We start from the raw sequence: 19,855 nt of genomic DNA, 5'->3' as shown, positions 1-19,855 counted from the left end.
CTGCCAGATATCCTCCTGTCTCCTCAGGGACTCATCTCTCTGCCAGATCTCCTCCTGTCTCCTCAGGGCCTCCTCTCTCTGTCAGATCTCCTCGTGTCTCCTCAGGGACTCGTCTCTCTAACAGATCTCCCCCTGTCTCCTCAGGGACTCGTCTCTCTGCCAGATCTCCTCCTGTCTCCTCAGGGACTCCTCTCTCTGCCAGATCTCCTCCTGTCTCCTCAGGGACTCATCTCTCTGCCAGATCTCCTCCTGTCTCCTCAGGGACTCCTCTCTCTGCCAGATCTCCTCCTGTCTCCTCAGGGACTCGTCTCTCTGCCTGATCTCCTCCTGTCTCCTCAGGGACTCGTCTCTCTGCCAGATCTCCTCCTGTCTCCTCAGGGACTCATCTCTCTGCCAGATCTCCTCCTGTCTCCTCAGGGCCTCCTCTCTCTGCCAGATCTCCTCCTGTCTCCTCAGGGCCTCCTCTCTCTGCCAGATCTCCTCCTGTCTCCTCAGGGACTCGTCTCTCTGCCAGATCTCCCCCTGTCTCCTCAGGGACTTGTCTAAAGAGAAGAGACACTTGGTATATCAGATAGAGTTGTTAGAAGTTTATATTTGGGGTAAATTTCATTTTAAATTCAGTCAATTCAGGAAGTGACTTGAAATTCAATCAATGAATGGAAAACCCCTCATAGAAAGCATTACTCTTAAGCTGGGTAGAAGTTGGTATTGTGTAATGTACTTAACAAATCCAGTTCCACCTTCTACTGCAGTAATGCTTATTTTCCAAGGATGACATCCCCAGTTAATACTTCAACCTTCTCTAAGGCCATATCTTTCCCTAAGTTTCCTAATATATTTCCTAATGCAAAAGCATTCATACAAATGAACTCTGACTGTGTGTCATAACCAGGGCACTACAGCACTTACAATACTCTGAGGTTCCGTGTTAAGTTTAGCTGTGGCGCCACCTTCAGAATTAGAAGTGGAATTGCTGCCATTCTCAGCCATGACATGAGTTCTTCATGACCCTCTGAGCATGAACTCAGTAGCCCCCAGTGGTGGAAAAAGTACCCAATTGTCATACTTGAGTAAAAGTAAAGATACCATAATAGAAAATGACTCAAGTAAAAGTGAAAGTCACCCAGTAAAATACTACTTAAGTAGAAGTCTAAAAGTATCGAAAGTAAATGTAATTGCTAAAATATACTTAAGTATCAAAAGTAAAAGTATAAATCATTTATTATATTAGGCACACCAGACGGCACAATTATTATTATATATATATATTTTACGGATAGCCATGGGCAGACTCCAACACTCAGACATGATTTACAAATAAAGCATTTGTGTTTAGTGAGTCTGCCAGATCAGAGGCGGTAGGGATGGCCAGGGATGTTCTCTTGATAAGTGTGTGAATTGGACCATTTTCATGGCCCTGCTAAGCATAAAAAATGTAACGAGTACTTTTGGGTGTCACGGAAAATGTATGGAGTAAAAAGTACATTATTTTCTTTAGGAATGTAGTGAAGTAAAAGTAAAAGTAGTCAAAAATATAAATAGTAATGGACAGATACTCAAAAAAACTACTTAAGTAGTACTTTAAAGTTTTATTAGCCCCAGCCCATATAACAGCTGGGTACATGGCACTGTACTGATATTGTAAATAATCACAAGTCAAATCAGTTAATATCCTTCAGGTTAACCTGTAATGAGATGTGAATGACTGAGATACACTACATGACCAAAAGTATGTGGACACCTGCTCATCGAATATCTAATTCCAAAATCATTGGCATCAATATGGAGTTGATCCCCCTTTTGCTACTATAACAGCTTCCACTCTTCTGGGAAGGCTTTACACTAGATGTTGGAACATTGCTGCGGGGACTTGCTTCCATTTAGCCACAAGGTGTTCGATGGGGTTGAGGTCAGGGCTCTGTGCAGGCCAGTCAAGTTCTTCTACACCGATCTCGACAAACTATTTCTGTATGGACCTCGCTTTGTGCACAGGAAAGGGCCTTCCTCAAATTGTTGTCACAAAGTTGGAAGCACAGAATCGTCTAGAATGTCATTGTATGCTGTAGCGTTAAGATTTCCCTTCACTGGAACTAAGGGGCCTAGCCCGAACCATGAAAAACAGCCCCAGACAATTATTCCTCCTCCACCAAACTTTAGAGTTGGCACTATGCATTAGGGCAGGTAGTGTTCTCCTGGCATCTGCCAAACCCAGATTCGTCCGTCGGACTGCCAGATGGTGAATCATCTCTCCAGAGAACACTTTTCCACTGCTCCACAGTCCAATGGCGGCGAGCTTTACACCACCAGCCGACACTTGGCATTGCGCATGGTGATCTTAGGCTTGTGTGCGGCTGCTCGGCCATGGAAACCCATTTGATGAAGCTCCTGACAAACAGTTATTGTGCTGACGTTGCTTCCAGAGGCAGTTTGGAACTTGGTAGTGAGTGTTGCAACCGAGGACAGGCGATTTTTACGCGCTACGCACTTCAGCACTAGGCGGTCCCGTTCTGTGAGCTTGTGTGGCCTACCACTTCGCGGCTGAGCCGTTGTTGCTCCTAGACGTTTCCACTTCACAATAACAGCACTTACAGTTGACCGGGGGCAGCTCTAGCAGGGCAGACATTTTACGAACTGAATTCTTGGAAAGGTGGCATCCTATGACGTGGCTGTGTGCTCAATTCTATACACCTGTCAGCAACGGGTGTGGCTGAAATAGCCGAATCCACTCATTTGAAGGGGTGTCCACATACTTTTGTATATACAGTGTATGTAGGTACCAGGTAGAGCGATAATAGAGGGCTCAGCTGGTGAGGCTGTCTGGACGAAGATGTCTGGTTGGCAGGCCCACAGTTGTGTCAAGCTGGCTGGATGTCCTTTGGGTGTTGGACCACTCTTGATACACACGGGAAACCATTGAGCGTGAAAAACCCAGCAGCGTTGCAGTTCTTGACAAAAACCGGTGCGCCTGGCACTTACTACCATACCCTGTTCAAAGGCACTTACATCTTTTGTCTTGCCCATTCACCCTCTGAATGGCACACATACACAATCCATGTTTCAATTGTATCAAGGCTTTAAAAATATTTACCTGTCACCTGACTGTAGAGAATGCAGAGTGGTTGAGGAAGAAACAGCAGATCACTAAACCATGTGTAAACCTGACTGTCAGAACCTAGCTAGAGCATCGCAGAGCTCTGCTTTCCACTTATCTATGGATAGAAGCAACTTCTATTGTTTAAGGGTCAGTTAACCTGTGCAGCTCAGTACACATCCTCAAAGACAAGCACACTGGATATTAGTTACATAACACAATGTGTCTTACTCCATTCTACGCAGTATGTTTTCCCCCTTCTGTAAGCTCCTTTTTCTTGTTATAATTTGGACATGATGAATTGCATAAGGTGACCACTCACCTGGAGACAGCACAGCGGACAAACTGGAAACACCGGGCTCAGCCCAACTGGAGTCGCCTTTGCTCTGGTTGTCTTTCTGGTTCTGCTCATTCAGCCTCAGGTCCAGCCATGCCACTCTCTTCCTAGTCCCCTTCTTGTCCTCTGTTGACCTTAACGTCACTGTTGTCACCTCTATCTCTACTCCCACCCTGCAGGACAAGATGGCCCGGTGCCGAATTCTTCGTCCCTCTCTGACCTTCCTCATCTCTCATTCTTCTTCCCTCGCTCCTCTCCTCAGCAGTCTGGGAGAGGGACCGAGGAAGGGGACAGCGGCTGAGCAATAGGGAGGACAGAGGAGACAGGATGGGGGACATCATGGGGGACATGCTGTCAAAGCTACTGGAGGTCCTCGGGGACAAGGTGTCCAAGAGAGAGGGTGAGGAGGGATGCTTCCATTCTCTCATAGGGTCAAAGGTCATGGTGTTGTCGTTGGAGAGGTCGATGGGATCCCATGACAATTCTGGAGAGGTTTGCTCTAAGTTGAAGTTCCAGGTTGTTTCTCTGAACTCTTCTCTACACCTCACTGCCTCCCAGTCCACATCTTCCCCCAGACCCTCCATCCTCAGGGCTCTCCGCAGGCTCTGGCTCAACGCCTCACCCAGGGCATAAAGCTCCTCAGCTGGGAGAGGATCTTCCAGCTTTGTCCCCCAATCCTGGAGCCCTGGCTGGAGAGAGGATTCAGGTTTGGTCTCGGAAACTGACACTTCTTCAGACACATACCCATCTGGCGTACAGTCCAAAAATACTCCCATCTCTCCCTTCTTTGATCCAGTCAGAGCTGGTGAGACTGAGCTGGTGAGACCCTCCGTATAATCCCCTCCACCTCTTCAATCTTTTCCATCACTCTCCAGGCTGCATCCCTCCATCTCCATCTCCATCTCCTCACACCGCCACTGGGCTGACCTCTTCTCCTCCTCCTCCTTTGCCCTCTCCATCCTCCACCCCTTCTCTGCTCTGCCTCCCACCTGGCTGGGGCGCAGAGCCTGGGTGGTCCCCCCCTCTGGAGACTGCCTGGTGCTGTCGTGTGAATCCTCTACCTCTTGTGGTTTAGAGGGGAAGGGGGAGGTGTTACACAATTCGTTGTCGTACACTGAGAGCTCCGTATCTGAGTCAATGTGAACAGGCTCTTCTATCAGAGTTAGAACCTCTCGGGGCGTGCGAGAACGGTAGTGGTACTAAAATGGGAGAACTTTGTTCGGAGAACAAGAGCAGTTCTCAGAGAGTAGAACCCCCCTAAGGGAGTCCAGAACAGCGCTGGAGGGTCAGGTGCATGGCCTCTTTGCCCCCCATGTCATTGTTGGACTCTTAAACATTTATCCCTCTCACTGCCTCCCTGGACAGTGTCCACCTTCTCCCTCTCTCTGCCTCCCTGGACAGTGTCCGTCTTCTCCCTTTCTCTGCCTCCCTGGACAGTGTCCGTCTTCTCCCTCTCTCTGCCTCCCTGGACCATGTCTGTCTTCTCCCTCTCTCTGCCTCCCTGGACAGTGTCCGCCTTCTCCCTCTCTCTGCCTCCCTGGACAGTGTCCGTCTTCTCCCTCTCTCTGCCTCCCTGGACAGTGTCCGTCTTCTCCCTCTCTCTGCCTCCCTGGACAGTGTCCGTCTTCTCCCTCTCTCTGCCTCCCTGGACAGTGTCCGCCTTCTCCCTCTCTCTGCCTCCCTGGACAGTGTCCGTCTTTTTCCTCTCTCTGCCTCCCTGGACAGTGTCCGTCTTCTTCCTCTCTCTGCCTTCCTGGACAGTGTCCGTCTTCTCCCTCTCTCTGCCTCCCTGGACAGTGTCCGCCTTCTCCCTCTCTCTACCTCCCTGGACAGTGTCCGTCTTCTCCCTCTCTCTGCCTCCCTGGACAGTGTCCGCCTTCTCCCTCTCTCTGCCTCCCTGGACAGTGTCCGTCTTTTCCCTCTCCCTGCCTCCCTGGACAGTGTCCGCCTTCTCCTTTTCTCCTCCTCCCATGACTGTATTCCTCCTCTCTGTGAAATTAGAGTTGGAGACACCTTCAGAAGGATAGGCTGGACTCGACTCCACTGCACCCCACTGAAGCGTCTCCTCGACTGGGCGAGCGCTCATCATCCACAGCCTCTTCAGCCTCCTTCCCCTGGAGGTCCCTGCTGTCCGTGGGGTCCCAGGGCACAAGGTGAGGGTGTGCTGGAGGCTACTGGTGCCGCTCAGCTCCTCAGTGCTCCTTCTCCTGGTCACCTGGGGGTCTGGTGGTAGTCTGGGTGAGCAAGCATCTTGGCCCAGGTGCCTGAGCTTCCCTCCCTGGTTCCCCATCCCAACCCTGGCCTTGCACTCCAAACAGAGAGTTAGCAGGTGGAGGTCAGCCATCCAGTGGAGCTCAGAGTCTGACCATGATCCTAAACCATCCGCCTTGATGTCCTCCTCAAAACTCTGTTTCTGTTTTTTAAACCCAAGTTCTTCTGACTTATCCCCCTGCACTGTCTCAACTGGGAAATGATTAGTTGAGCCCGAAGAGAGGCGGTCTTGTGGAGGGCGGAACTGAGGCCCCTTTGGATAGGGGTGGGGGTGAGGATGAGGCCCTTGTGGGTGTGGATGGGGTTGGAGTTGGGGCCCCTGTGTTTGGGGGAATGGGTGGGGATGAACGGCCTCACAGAGCTCCTCTACCCGATGGGTTGGTACAGACGCAAGGTGCTCTGGGTCTCTTCCATGATAACCCACTGCTGTAGTAACAGTTGACATGTAAACTGGCTGAAAAGTGTCTTGAAGTGTCTGAGCAATGTAGTCTAGCAGCTCATCAGCGGACTTTCTTCCGTTTCCCTTGGAATGGTTTCCTCCTAATGAATGGTTTCCTCCTAATGAATGGTTTCCTCCTAATGAAAAGGAGATTGGTGATCATATTAGGATATCTTTCTGGCATGAGTTGTGGACCGTTTTCTTCAGGCCAAGGTAGATGAGTGGATTAGAATGGAATGCAAGTGTATACATTCATGAACAAGGAAACATTTTTATGTAACGCTAAAACTTTCTTGAAGAGCAAAAACATCCCGTCTGTCTCTTCACAGAGCACCTGACCACAAACTTTCTCTGCCAGAAATAGAAACCATGCAAGATTAGATTATAGCGGATCAAATAATAATATAATATGCCAATTAGCAGACGCGTTTATCCAAAGCGACTTACAGTCATGTGTGCATACATTTTTACGTACGGGTGGTGCCGGGGATCGAACCCACTACCCTGTCGTTACAAGCACCATGCTCTACCAATTGAGCTACAGAGGACCAAAAATATTATCTTATGTCAGAGAGAGAGAGAGAGAGAGAGAGAGAGAGAGAGAGAGAGAGAGAGAGAGAGAGAGAGAGAGAGAGAGAGAGAGAGAGAGAGAGAGAGAGAGAGAGAGAGAGAGAGAGAGAGAGAGAGAGAGAGAGAGAGAGAGAGAGAGAGAGAGAGAGAGAGAGAGAGAGAGAGAGAGAGAGACTGTATTAGAGACACATATTTCCCTCAGATTACACAGACCCACAAAGAATTAGAAAACAAATCCAATTTTGGTAAACTCCCATATCTATTAGGTGAAATACCAGTGTATTTGGAGTTCAGTGGTACCGTTGAAGTTCCAGGCATGATGCCGGGATGGCAGGTAGCCTTTTACTTACATGTTGCTTTGCTTTGTTGTTAGCAGTTAATTGTAAATATTGTCAGTTAAATGTACATGTTGTCAGTTAAATGTAAACGTTATTAGTTAATCATGAAACTTAAACTGGCTGGCTAGTTGGCTGACAAACATACTGTGCAGATATACAGGGTCCCCTGTAGCTCAGTTGGTAGAGCATGGCACATGCAACGCCAGGGTTGTGGGTTCGATTCCCATGGGGGGCCAGTATGGAAAAATGTATGCACTCACTAACTGTAAGTCGCTCTGGATAAGAGCGTCTGCTAAATGACTGAAAATGTTGTTGTTTTTAAATGTAAAAATGTACATATTCACCTGGCTAATTAATAGTTTGAGGACAAGTGGCATGATGATGTGCTGTTACGTGTAAATGACCTGGTATAACAACTACATGAGCTAAATGAAAACAACTACTTTAATTATTGCATTATTGGAAATGTTCAGGCAGCTGCCATTTTCTGTTGGGAAAGAAAAACAGTTCTGCATTTACCTGAAAAGGAAGCTCCACACAACAAAGGGCGTAATAAATAATTTAAACATCACATATATAAATTCCCACTGTGCCCATGATAAAATACAATGTGAATTGTGTTGTACTACTGAATAGAACTGTGAGGAGATGCACTCAGACCAGCCTTTGTGATTGAACTTAGGTACGGGCAGGGATGACTGGGGCCTTCAGCAAGTGAGACACAGGGGGAAAGAAATCATTTGAACATCACAGATATAAATTCCCAATGTGCCCATGATAAGGTTAACTACATGACTTTAGTTGGCTGCTTTGAGCAAAACTTTAATGTAATATAACCTATTCTGGGAGCCTAGTGTGTGTGTATGTGTGTATGAACTATGTGGAATATTTTTGGACCATTGGCTTCCCTGAAACAGATACTGACAGGAAGCGCAACGAGAACGCTGATCCAGTGCTGATTGGAATAAAACCTCAAGGTAAGAACAAAAACAGATTTGTGCAAAAACTATTTACAAGATTTTTCTTTCCATTTTTACATTTTTTGTCATTTAGCAGACGCTCTTATCCAGAGCGACTTACAGTTAGTGAGTGCATACATTTTCATTCTGAACATAATAAATTATGAATTGTTACTCGGCTGTATGGATTCATTTTGGAAGCATTTTCAACAATGTGGCCTCATCAACCCGGGCACAGCGGCCAGGCAAACCCCCCTCGAGGCCCCCCCACCCCCACCCCGATGTTGTGGGCTGCTCAACTCGTCGCTCTCATTCTGTCTTGCATCAGCAGGTTGGTTCAGAAGTAGCTAAATCTGCAGGAAGCTTTAAAGTTGCAAGGGAAATGGGGAGGGAGGGGGGGTTTGCCTGGCCGCTGTGCCCGGGTTGATGAGGCCACATTGTTGACGGGGAAATGCTTCCAAAATGAATCCATACAGCCGAGTAACAACTCATAATTTATTATGTTCAGTATGAAAATGTACACACTCACTAACTGTAAGTCGCTCTGGATAAGAGATATGTGCAGATGTTCACTGTTGCCAACTTTGGGAGCATGTGGTCCTTGAACAACTCTAGTCCAGCAATCTGAGTCTGCCAGAGGTCGTCACGGTGATGGAGGTGGTGATGGAGGTGGTGGTCCACACAACGAAGAAGCAGGTGTCCCTTCCAGTGATGTGGAGCTGACCCTGGACCTGGTGCCAGTAGGGAGGGTCTTCACGGAGGCGTTAAGACCCTCCCTCCTCCTGGATAGAGAAATCCTTTGACTTCACTGCCTCTTCAATGGTAAGGTCCCTTGCACCATATGGACACCAGTGAGGCACCCAGGATCCCAGACCCCGTGACCCAAAGCCCTGACTCCTGCACATCCATCCCTGTAGACATTTTGAATGCCTTGATGCCCTCCTCTTTACCAGTGCCCCACTTTACAGACAACAAACCCATCCAACGACTGAACACCTTGAAATGCATTCATTGCAAGAAATGTGCTATATAAATAGTTTGATTTGATTGATGACATTGCAGCTGTAGAATATTTAAGTGCAGTTTTTCCTTAAACTTTGAATTGATCACTTGGGATTTTATCACTTGACATATCAATTATATAGTGGAAAGGATCTTATAAATCAAGACTGTGTGAATGCATGTACCACTCTGAATTAAATGTATACTGTGCCTTTGAAGATTTGTCTCTGGTCATGAAACTACAATACAGGCTGGATGTCTAAACTAAGTCTTATTCTGAATGTCAATAGATTTTTAGATTCATTCTCATCAATGACAACATTCTAGAACTGAGGTATCACTCATCGAAGTCTGGCATCTTGGGTAATCTGGTTAATGATTATATAATTGATTAAGTGGCTCTTTCCTTGTAGAATGTTGACAGCTGTACAGAACACATGATATTGCTAAAATGCTCAAACTTAACTTAATAGCTACACTCACTGACACAGGATAAACTTTATCCCTCATGCTGACCCTGACCAAACCGGTAAAATGTCCCTCACTACAGCTGCACGTCTCCACATGGCCAGACTTATAGAGGTCTTCTCCCCTTTTAATGCTCTGATGCTCATCCTTGAAGAATGCCATAAGGTCTGAAATAGACAGCAAAGTGGACATACTGTACAAACTATTACCTAGGCTAAGTAAACACAATACTTTTTTTTATATACTGTGCATTCGGAAAGTATTCATACCCCTTGACATTTTGTTACGTTAGAGCCTTATTCTAAAATTGATTAAATTGTTTTTTGTCCTCATCAATTTACACACAATACCCCATAATGACAAAGCAAAAACAGGTTAAAAAAAAACGTTGTTGAAGCGCCTTTGGCAGCGATTACAGCCTCGAGTCTTCTTGGGTATGACGCTACAAGCTTGACACACCTGTATTTGGGGAGTTTCTCCCATTGTTCCCCTGCTGATCCTCTCAAGCTATGTCAGGTTGGATGGGGAGCGTCGCTAAACAGCTATTTACAGGTCTCTCCAGAGATGTTCGATGGGGTTCAAGTCCGGGCTCTGGCTGGGCCACTCAAAGACATTCAGAGACTTGTCCCGAAGCCACTCCTGCGTTGTCTTGGCTGTGTGCTTAGGGTCGTTGTCCTGTTAGAAGATGAATCTTCGCCCCAGTCTGAGGTCCTGAGCACTCTGGAGCAGGTTTTCATCAAGGATCTCTCTGTACTTTTCTCCGTTCATCTTTCCCTCGATCCTGACTAGTCTACCAGTCCCTGCCGCTGAAAAACATCCCCACAGCATGATGCTGCCACCACCATGCTTCACAGTAGGGATGGTGCCAGGTTTCCTCCAGCCATGACGCTTGGCATTCAGGCCAAAGAGTTCAATCTTGGTTTCATCAGACCAGAGAATCTTGTTTCTCATGGTCTGAGAGTCATTTAGGTGCCTTTTGGCAAACTCCAAGTGGGCTGTCATGTGCCTTTTACTGAGGAGTGGCATCCATCTGGCCACTCTACCATAAAGGCCTGATTGGTGGAGTGCTGCAGAGATGATTGTCCTTCTGGAAGGTTCTCCCATCTCCACAGAGGAACTCTGGAGCTCTGTCTGAGTGACCATCGGGTTCTTGGTAACCTCCCTGACCAAGGCCCTTCTCCCCCGATTGCTCATTTTGGCCAGGCGGCCAGCTCTAGGAAGAGTCTTGGTGGTTCCAAACTTCTTCCATTTAAGAATAATGGAGGCCACCGTGTTCTTGGGGACCTTCAATGCTGCAGAAATTTTTTGGTACCCTTCCCCAGATCTGTGCCTCGACACAATCTGTCTCTGAGCTCTACAGACAATTCCTTCGACCTCATGGCTTGGTTTTTGCTCTGACATGCACTGTGGGGCCTTATATAGACAGGTGTGTGCCTTTCCAAATCATGTCCAATCAATTGAATTTACCACAGGTGGACTCCAGTCAAGTTGTAGAAACATCTCAAGGATGATCAATGGAAAAAGGATGCACCTGAGCTCAATTTCGAGTCTCATAGCAAAGGGTCTGAATACTTATGTAAATAAGGTATTTACGTTTTTTTATTTTTTTATAAATTTGCAAAAAATTATAAAAACCTGTTTTCTATTTGTTATTATTGGGTATTGTGTGTAAATTAATGAGGAATTATTTTTATTTAATCCATTTTAGAATAAGGCTGTAACGTAACAAAATGTGGGAAAAGGGAAGGGGTGTAAATACTTTCCGAATGCACTGTACTGCTCTGCTAACTAGCTAGCTAAAGTGTAGTCAGTGGCTAGCTAAGACAGAGAAAGGGGACTTAAATTCATGGATTGGGCACAAAGATCTCTGATCGCGCGCTGGTGAATGGTAGCATAGTAATAATAATAATAATATGCCACTTAGCAGACGCTTTTATCCAAAGCGACTTACAGTCATGCGTGCATACATTTTTGTGTATGGGTGGTCCCGGGGATCGAACCCACTACCCTGGCGTTACAAGCGCCGTGCTCTACCAGCTGAGCTACAGAGGACCACGGCTAGAGTGTCGGCTAGAGATAAGATGCAGGAGCTTCCTGTAGGAATTTGTAGTCTTTTTTTTTTTTTTTTTTGTCATTTAGCAGACGCTCTTATCCAGAGCGACTTACAGTTAGTGAGTGCATACATTTTCATGCTGCCCCGAAACGAAGCCACAACCCTGAGGTCTTGCTGAGGTCTTCTCTGTTGCTAATTAGGATTTAGGATTTTTTGAGTAAATTGAGGCGAATATATTAACAAAACTCACCTTGTCCAAGAGAGAATTACATAGCTATCAAAACGTCACGCCAGGGTAAGCCTACACGAAACACAGACCTTAAATTAAGTAGTTATAGAATCCCAGACGAAAAAATGTATGGGGAAAAAATTATTGGAACCATTGCGGGGTTTTACCGCTAGGTATTATGGGTATTAAGACGCGTCCACTGTGCCGGACTATAGAGAATAAAGTGAATTTCCAAAGGTTGCACACAAAAATCACATCTTACAATGTCTGGTAATTAGTTATTGTATTGTTATTACAATGCTCTGTTTCAATGGTATTACACTTTTATCATGTTCTGATCAATCCGATATTAGTTTTGGGCTAATAGTCCCGAAAGGGATGTAGCTCAGTTGGTAGAGCATGGCGTTTGCAACGCCAGGGTTGTGGGTTCGATTCCCAAGGGGGGCCAGTATGAAAAATAAACTAACTGTAAGTCGCTCTGGATAAGAGCGTCTGCTAAATGACTAAAATGTCAATGTAATACAGACCACCAAGTCATAATTACGCACACATTACTCACAGGGGAAAAAATGTGTGAGAGATCTTCATCAAAGTGAACACATGGGCTAAGGCTACCCCAAGATGTCAAAAGTGTCAAAAGCTATGACGAAAACGTACCGTTTAAAACTTCTCCAAGTTAATTAAAAAAAACACTAACATAGAAACTATCGATAAAGAGTACACTTTTCTTTTGCATCCTCAGACCCTACATTACAAGAGAGAGCTGACATAACGGCAATGCACTGAGATTTACATTTTCAGTTGACAAGCGACAGAACCCGCCCTCCTGCTGTGACTGTCAGGTCATGAACCAATCGCCTCTGTCCACCGGCTATTGGGACGGCTCCAATTGGAGCATCTGGCTGAAATCCAGTGACAGTGAACCGTTTGACAGCTACTGGTGAAAGTGGATTTAAGGGTAGCTAATACCTTAACCTTAATCCGTGCAGGGTTTCTCTATCTAATAGAATAAACCTGGATCCAGATAAACATATAAAGGCATGAATTTAACCTACAATGTAGGCTTATTGAAATACTGTAAGCACCTGCAATTGATGTAGTATAGAGTTTTATGTATCCGGGTTGCATGTTGGTCTGTCTTGTTTGATGAACGTCTGACGTTTTGAAAATATTCATCCCAATTCCTCATCCCATATAATCGACAAGCACTTTCATCTATCTCACTGTGAGGTATGAGGGGACAATTTGGACCGTTAATGACCCCCTAAATACCCTATATCTGTTTGAGCTACATCATTAATCTCTGTGTGGCCACACTATTCAGGTCAGCTGATCTGAACAAAACACGCACGCGCGCACACACACACGCTGAGTTGAGTGCACTATAAGGGACTAATCTGGCACCTGAGCCAGCTGTCATGTGGTTGGTTGATGAAGGAGGGCATAGACCTCCAGCTGGCAGACCCAGGGGCTTTGCAGTACTAGAGTAATGTCCGGTATAGTGCACCTTGACACACTAGAGTAATGTCCTGCATAGTGCACCTTAACACACTAGAGTAATGTCCTGCATAGTGCACCTTAACACACTAGAGTAATGTCCTGCATAGTGCACCTTAACACACTAGAGTAATGTCCTGCATAGTGCACCTTGACACACTAGAGTAATGTCCTGCATAGTGCACCTTAACACACTAGAGTAATGTCCTGCATAGTGCACCTTGACACACTAGAGTAATGTCCTGCATAGTGCACCTTAACACACTAGAGTAATGTCCTGCATAGTGCACCTTGACACACTAGAGTAATGTCCTGCATAGTGCACCTTAACACACTAGAGTAATGTCCTGCATAGTGCACCTTAACACACTAGAGTAATGTCCTGCATAGTGCACCTTGACACACTAGAGTAATGTCCTGCATAGTGCACCTTGACACACTAGAGTAATGTCCTGCATAGTGCACCTTAACACACTAGAGTAATGTCCTGCATAGTGCACCTTGACACACTAGAGTAATGTCCTGCATAGTGCACCTTAACACACTAGAGTAATGTCCTGCATAGTGCACCTTGACACACTAGAGTAATGTCCTGCATAGTGCACCTTAACACACTAGAGTAATGTCCTGCATAGTGCACCTTGACACACTAGAGTAATGTCCTGCATAGTGCACCTTGACACACTAGAGTAATGTCCTGTATAGTGCACCTTAACACACTAGAGTAATGTCCTGCATAGTGCACCTTAACACATTAGACTCTAGTGTGTTAAGGTGCACTATATAGGACATTACTCTAGTGACTTACACCATGATTAGTGCTATCCGGATCCTTGGGACATCCATACCCTAAACCCTAACCCCTACCCTTAACCCTTACCTTAACCATTTTAAATGTCAACTTCAATGGGGTAATGTCAGAGTGCCAATTTACAATGTATCCAACAAACGCTTTGCATACCAGTTATGATTTTCATATGTGCATTATGTTACCAGCCTCAGACTGAGTCTAAAAGTGGCCTGTAGTGATAACGAGAAACGGACACAAAAGTTGTCATCCTGACAGTTCTGCCACTTTCTTTATTCTCTATATACCTTTTCTTATTGAATTATCTCATTTCAAATATTTAGTTATTAATTCATTTCAATGGATTGATAACTAATGACAACAAAGTGCACAGATTAATTTACACAACATAAGTGCACTTTACCTGTAGTATATTTCCTCATTCACGATAAACAACTGACATGTCTGAATATTGCTACACGTGTAGAAAACGGATACAAGTGAACCATGAAATTGTCTCTCTCTCTTGCACCCGCATTGCCTGCACTAAAGTCAGTTGACACAGGCAGCGCGCTCGCCGCCATTTTACCAGCTTGTGAGTAATGTTACAATTTTACGCAAAACCAATAACATGTAAAACGAACTCAAGACACTTCAAATAAATTGATTCTTTATGAAATGACTTCCAGGAAATCATGCACATTTACTCAGAAAAACCCAAAGTCTCTAGGTGACTTGTGAAATATATATATATATATATATATATATATATATATATATATATATATATATATATATATATATATTACCACAGCTAGCATAAAGCTAACGTACACTTATTCATTCTCAATCATGTACTTCACTCACACAGTTTTACACAAAAGTAACACCTCAAACTTTTCCCAAAGGTGATAATCCCTTGACTAGTTTGTTACCTAGCATGTTATGACGTTCTTTCGATATTAGAAAGTTTAAACGTGCTGTTACATATCTGTAGTGATAAAGAGAAACATACACAAAACGTATAATCTTCACAGTTCTGGCGCTATTATTCTGAGGGATGGTGCTAGCGCTTGGCCAGTACTTGTTGCTTCCCCACTACCACAGTGCAACAGCGCCATCTACTGGAATGATGGACTAACTACTGCTAAAGCGTGTAGAAAATAACAGTTTGATTGATAAAACGAATAAACGTTGGTTGAAAAAAAAATAAAAAAAATAAAGTGGTGTCTATTTTTTGTGACTTCGTTTTTCAACCCATTAAAATTACAACGAATTGTCCACTAAGTGAACTCCACTAGATGTCAGCAGTGACTTCAACAACAAACACTGATGTGTGAGCTGCTATCACAGCATCATATGTAGCGGACACGTTTCATACGTTTCTTGAAGTGTGAAAAGGCAGCGCAAGCATGTGAACCCGTCGTAGGCAAAGGGAGAGTTCAAAATTGGAGTTAACTAACCAAATGGAATCCTTCGGCTAATGTAGCCGCTACATAGTTTGTAAATAGGTCTATGTCGTTTAGGGCTACTTGATGTTAGGCTACTTCAGGGATGGGCAACTTTGATGGGGGTGGGGGTCACAAAAAAAACGGAACTCAGCATTAGGGGCTGCAGTGGCTCTTGGGTCTGCATTTTAGCGGCAAAGAGAAAACATGTTTGTTTTTAATTTCCTGCAATTCGACACATGTTGCCATGGTGCATATAACATTTGGCCATTTAACATAATTTTGCTGCAATTCTATTTTGCCTTCCTTGGGGTTGAGGGAAGATTTAGCAATTTTATAACTCATTTAATGCAGCTTTATTAATTTTCCCATGGGGCAGAGAGAAATAATAGCAGTTTTACAGCTAATTTCCTGCAATTCTACACGTTTTGCTATAGGGTGGAGGCAAATGTTTGCAGTTTTTAATATGATAACTGATGTTCAATGTGCCCCACCCCAGTCAGTAATTGGACCGTGCTTACTACAAATTTAGATTGCTGGCTACTAGACTAATTTACCCATCTAAAAACAATTTGCTGACAAGGGCTAATTGAGTGACTGCTGATGCACAACCAAATTTAGAAATAGCAACTGCTGTATTCTATTATTCTAAACCTCAAGTTCTAAAAAAAAATATATATTTTTTTACATATTTGTCAAATTAGTCCGCGGGCCTACGCCAGTTGCCCATCCCTGGGCGACTTATTCCAATACATTGAATTCATGGTTGATAATAATGTAACCACAACCCCTGGAGGTTAGGGGGAAACGGCTAAGCAAGCAGCATTTGTCTATCAGATAGGGCTAGCGTAATTAATTTCCGCCAACGTAGCCTGGGGTCACGTGGTTGAGTAGGTAGACTATGCCAAGGCTATGTATGTACATTGTTTTATGTTTCTTTAAAAAAGCATAAAGATGCACCCAAACAAAAGAGACTAATAGTTTGTTGAAGAGAGGACAGTCATCCTTGCAGACAAGGTAATCAATTTTCAATTGAGAATAATACGATTCTTATAATTGTTTTCAAGAAATCAATTTAGCAAAATTAGATACACTTTTATGTTGTAGTTGTCTGTTCCATCTCTACAGAGAGAGAGAGCGAGAGAGAGAGAGAGAGAGAGAGAGAGAGAGAGAGAGAGAGAGAGAGAGAGAGAGAGATGCCCCTACAATCCAACTTTGTATTCAAAACCAGTTTTGTTATTCAATTCTCCGTTCTGACCCATTATTATTATTATTATTATTATTATTATTATTATTAGTAGTAGTAGTAGTATTAGTATTATTACTATTAACATAAAACTGCTGACAGTGACAGACTTTGTAATTTCATTCAGCATCATTTAATAGCATCACTCTCTTCGTCCGCTTGCGGAGGCGCGCTCCTCTCTTCTCCTCTCCTCTCGCCACCACCGTAGCGCACTCAGCGTACTGCTGACATTGGCAGCCGCAGGGAGCCCACGGTACGGGTAGGGTCGGCATTGAGTGACAATCCGCGGTGAGGTGTGCAGTGGACGCGGGGGGGTCTCCGGTCTGCCCTATATGGTTGTGGAATTAGCTCCATGCTAATATCGGCAGGAGAGGTACAGCATCGCGTTTCTATCTTGCCAACTGCCTCTCCATTCAGTGGTGGCTTTCAGAGTCTAAACAGGCTCCTTCACAGCCATGGCTGAGGGCGGAGAAGGAGAAGATGATATTCAGTTCTTACGAACTGTAAGTAGATACATTATTTACTTACTTTTTATGCATAACCAAAGCGTTTTTTCTTTTCTTGGATCGGGTGTCTTGATAGGCAATGTTCTTGGATATAGCTCTATATGGCTACAACTGGTGTCAATGCTGGATAGAGAGAGAGTATCCTTTGCTTGAATACCTGGACTAATGCAAAATCTGGATATGAAAACTGCTTTGTCCTAAAATGAAATAAAAATGGTGCAGTTTTTATTTTGGGTGTTTTATATAGTTCATGAGATTCTGCCCTTGTTGGGAATTTGACCTAGGTGCACGCTATGGGCTGCTGTGCAGTGAGCAAGCGGCATATTGGCTCTCAGAGGCTCAGAGCACCTGTCGCCAGAGCTCGAGCCACACTGGAATTTAAAATGAAAGTCCCAGCTGCAGGTGCAATGGCACATTTAAATTAGGCCTACATAATTGACAAAAATGCAGAATAAAAGTTGTGATTTTTGCATGACCGTTCTAATATAATTGAGTTTGGAGTATGGTTGTCTTGTCAAATCTGTTTGCCTCTGTAATGACAATTATGTATCAAACTTGAAGAACATAAGAGTTCTTGTTTTTTCCTTGGTGTTTCTGTCTGCATGTGGGTTGTAGCCTATTTGTAAGTCGCTCTGGATAAGAGCGTCTGCTAAATGAAGTAAATGTAAATGTAAATGTAGTCTCTTGGGAATAGGCTACCGTTGATCAAATCAAATCAAATCAAATTGTATTTGTCACACACGCCGAATACAACAGGTGTAGACCTTACAGTGAAATGCTTACTTACAAGCCCTTAACCAACAATGCAGTTTTAAGAAAAATGAGTATTAAATAAACAATAGATAAGTAAAAAATTTAAGCAGTAAAATAACAGTAAAAATAACAGTAGGGAGGCTATGTACAGGGGGTACCGGTATTGAGTCAAGTTTTAGGGCCTTCCTCTGACACCGCCTGGTATAGAGGTCCTGGATGGCAGGAAGCTTGGCCCCCGTGATGTACTGGGCCATACGCACTACCCTATGTGGTGCCTTGCGGTCGGAGGCAGAGCAGTTGCCATACCAGGCAGTGATGCAACCAGTCAGGATGCTCTCGATGGTGCAGCTGTATAACTTTTTGAGGATCTGAGGACCCATGCCGAATCTTTTCAGTCTCCTGAGGGGGAAAGGCTTTGTCGTGCCCTCTTCACGACTGTGTTGGTGTGTTTGGACCATTATAGTTTGTTGGTGATGTGGACACCAAGGAACTTGAAGCTCTCAACCTGCTCCAGAATGATTTAATCATCAAGCTAAAAGCTGAAGCTATTTTAACCTTTGTGCTTTGCTTTGACACGGGGAGAGGCGTTTTAATAAGTTCTGTTCACAAGTAAGATAACCCCAAGCAAGGCTCAGCTATTTTAGAGCTATTTTAGTGGTTCGATGAAGATTACTTACAGTAGGCTACATAGGGTACATGTGGGGCTACAAGGCATTTATCTTTGTAAACGATATGATGTACAGTATGTATGTTGGCCTGGTGTGAATAGCCATCCAGCACAGTTGGTTGATCATTGACATATAGGCTAGTCCTGACTTATCTCTTGTAGTGTGCTATTTTGTGATATCTTAGACATGCTGTGCTGATAAACTGTCAGTGTCATGCAATGGAGAATAAGATACTGTAATCCATAGAGTTAGAAAAATCCAAGAGGCTGGTGTGTGTCACCAGAGCAAACTTTGAGTTTGATGGTTGATCCATAACCAGGAAGAGAAGACAGATGTGTAGTTGATCCATAACCAGGAAGAGAAGACAGCTGTGTAGTTGATCCATAACCAGGAAGAGAAGACAGCTGTGTAGTTGATCCATCCATCCAGTATGTTACGATAGAGAGAAGACTTGAGGTGGCTGTTTGACAGGTCACAGGTCGGTCACCAGTATTTAACGGCCTACAGTATTTAACAGGCCTGTGATATGCTGACCCTGATGGCTCTCAGATTCTCCTGACACTCACACCACTCAATGGCATCCTGATTATCTGACGAAAACAGCCATATTCCAGGGGGGTTCACCGGCCCCAAGTACACATAACATCAATAGTCTAATCAGGCTGTCATGAGAGATTATCAAGAGTCAGTCGACACAAAAACACGCTCCTTAGCATTAATTAAAGCACTGGTTGTAAATGTGTTAGGATCTGATTTATATGTAACTAATTGACATTCATAATTGGATAACTAATTATAACGTAATTTCTGCACATCAGAAGAGATGTTATGGATGATTCAACAGCTGTTCAACGATAAGTCGTTTTTTCAGTTTGTGCACAGCAGTATCTGTTTATTACATTTTTGCTCGCCTGAGTCAGAATACCTCATGATAAGCTGCAGACCATACTATTTACCAAGAGAGTTTTCATAAAAAATTTTTGTAGCTGTCTAATTACCGCCACAATCCGATGCTGGCACTAAGACCGCACTCAACGAGCTGTATAGGGTGATAAGGAAACAAGAAAATGCACAATTCTTGCGTTTCTTGTAGTCAGTGATTTTAATGCAGGGAAGATTAAATGAGTTTTACGTAAATCTTCCCAGAATGTCACATGTGCAACTAGAGGCGACAAAGCTCTAGATCCCCTTTA

General features: G+C 44.3%; 1 protein-coding gene across 3 annotated transcripts in view; it reads left to right on the top strand.

The window, feature by feature from the left end:
* Positions 1-17,053: 17,053 nt before the first annotated feature.
* Positions 17,054-19,855, top strand: part of LOC121552358 (ryanodine receptor 3-like) — a 279,469-nt gene continuing 276,667 nt past the window's right edge. The window contains exon 1 of one of the 3 annotated variants that reach the window (XM_045211238.1): positions 17,054-17,238. In XM_045211238.1, the coding sequence (XP_045067173.1) occupies positions 17,191-17,238 (48 nt within the window). In that variant the 5' untranslated portion in view covers positions 17,054-17,190. The remainder of the gene's footprint in view (positions 17,239-19,855) is intronic. The other 2 variants (XM_045211236.1, XM_045211237.1) reach the window with 2 other exon arrangements.

The sequence above is a fragment of the Coregonus clupeaformis genome, chromosome 36 (assembly GCF_020615455.1).
Source record: "Coregonus clupeaformis isolate EN_2021a chromosome 36, ASM2061545v1, whole genome shotgun sequence".
Taxonomy (NCBI): Eukaryota; Metazoa; Chordata; class Actinopteri; order Salmoniformes; family Salmonidae; genus Coregonus; species Coregonus clupeaformis.
Note: the sequence above shows the minus strand (reverse complement) of the source record. Positions and strands in the feature narration are given on the sequence as shown.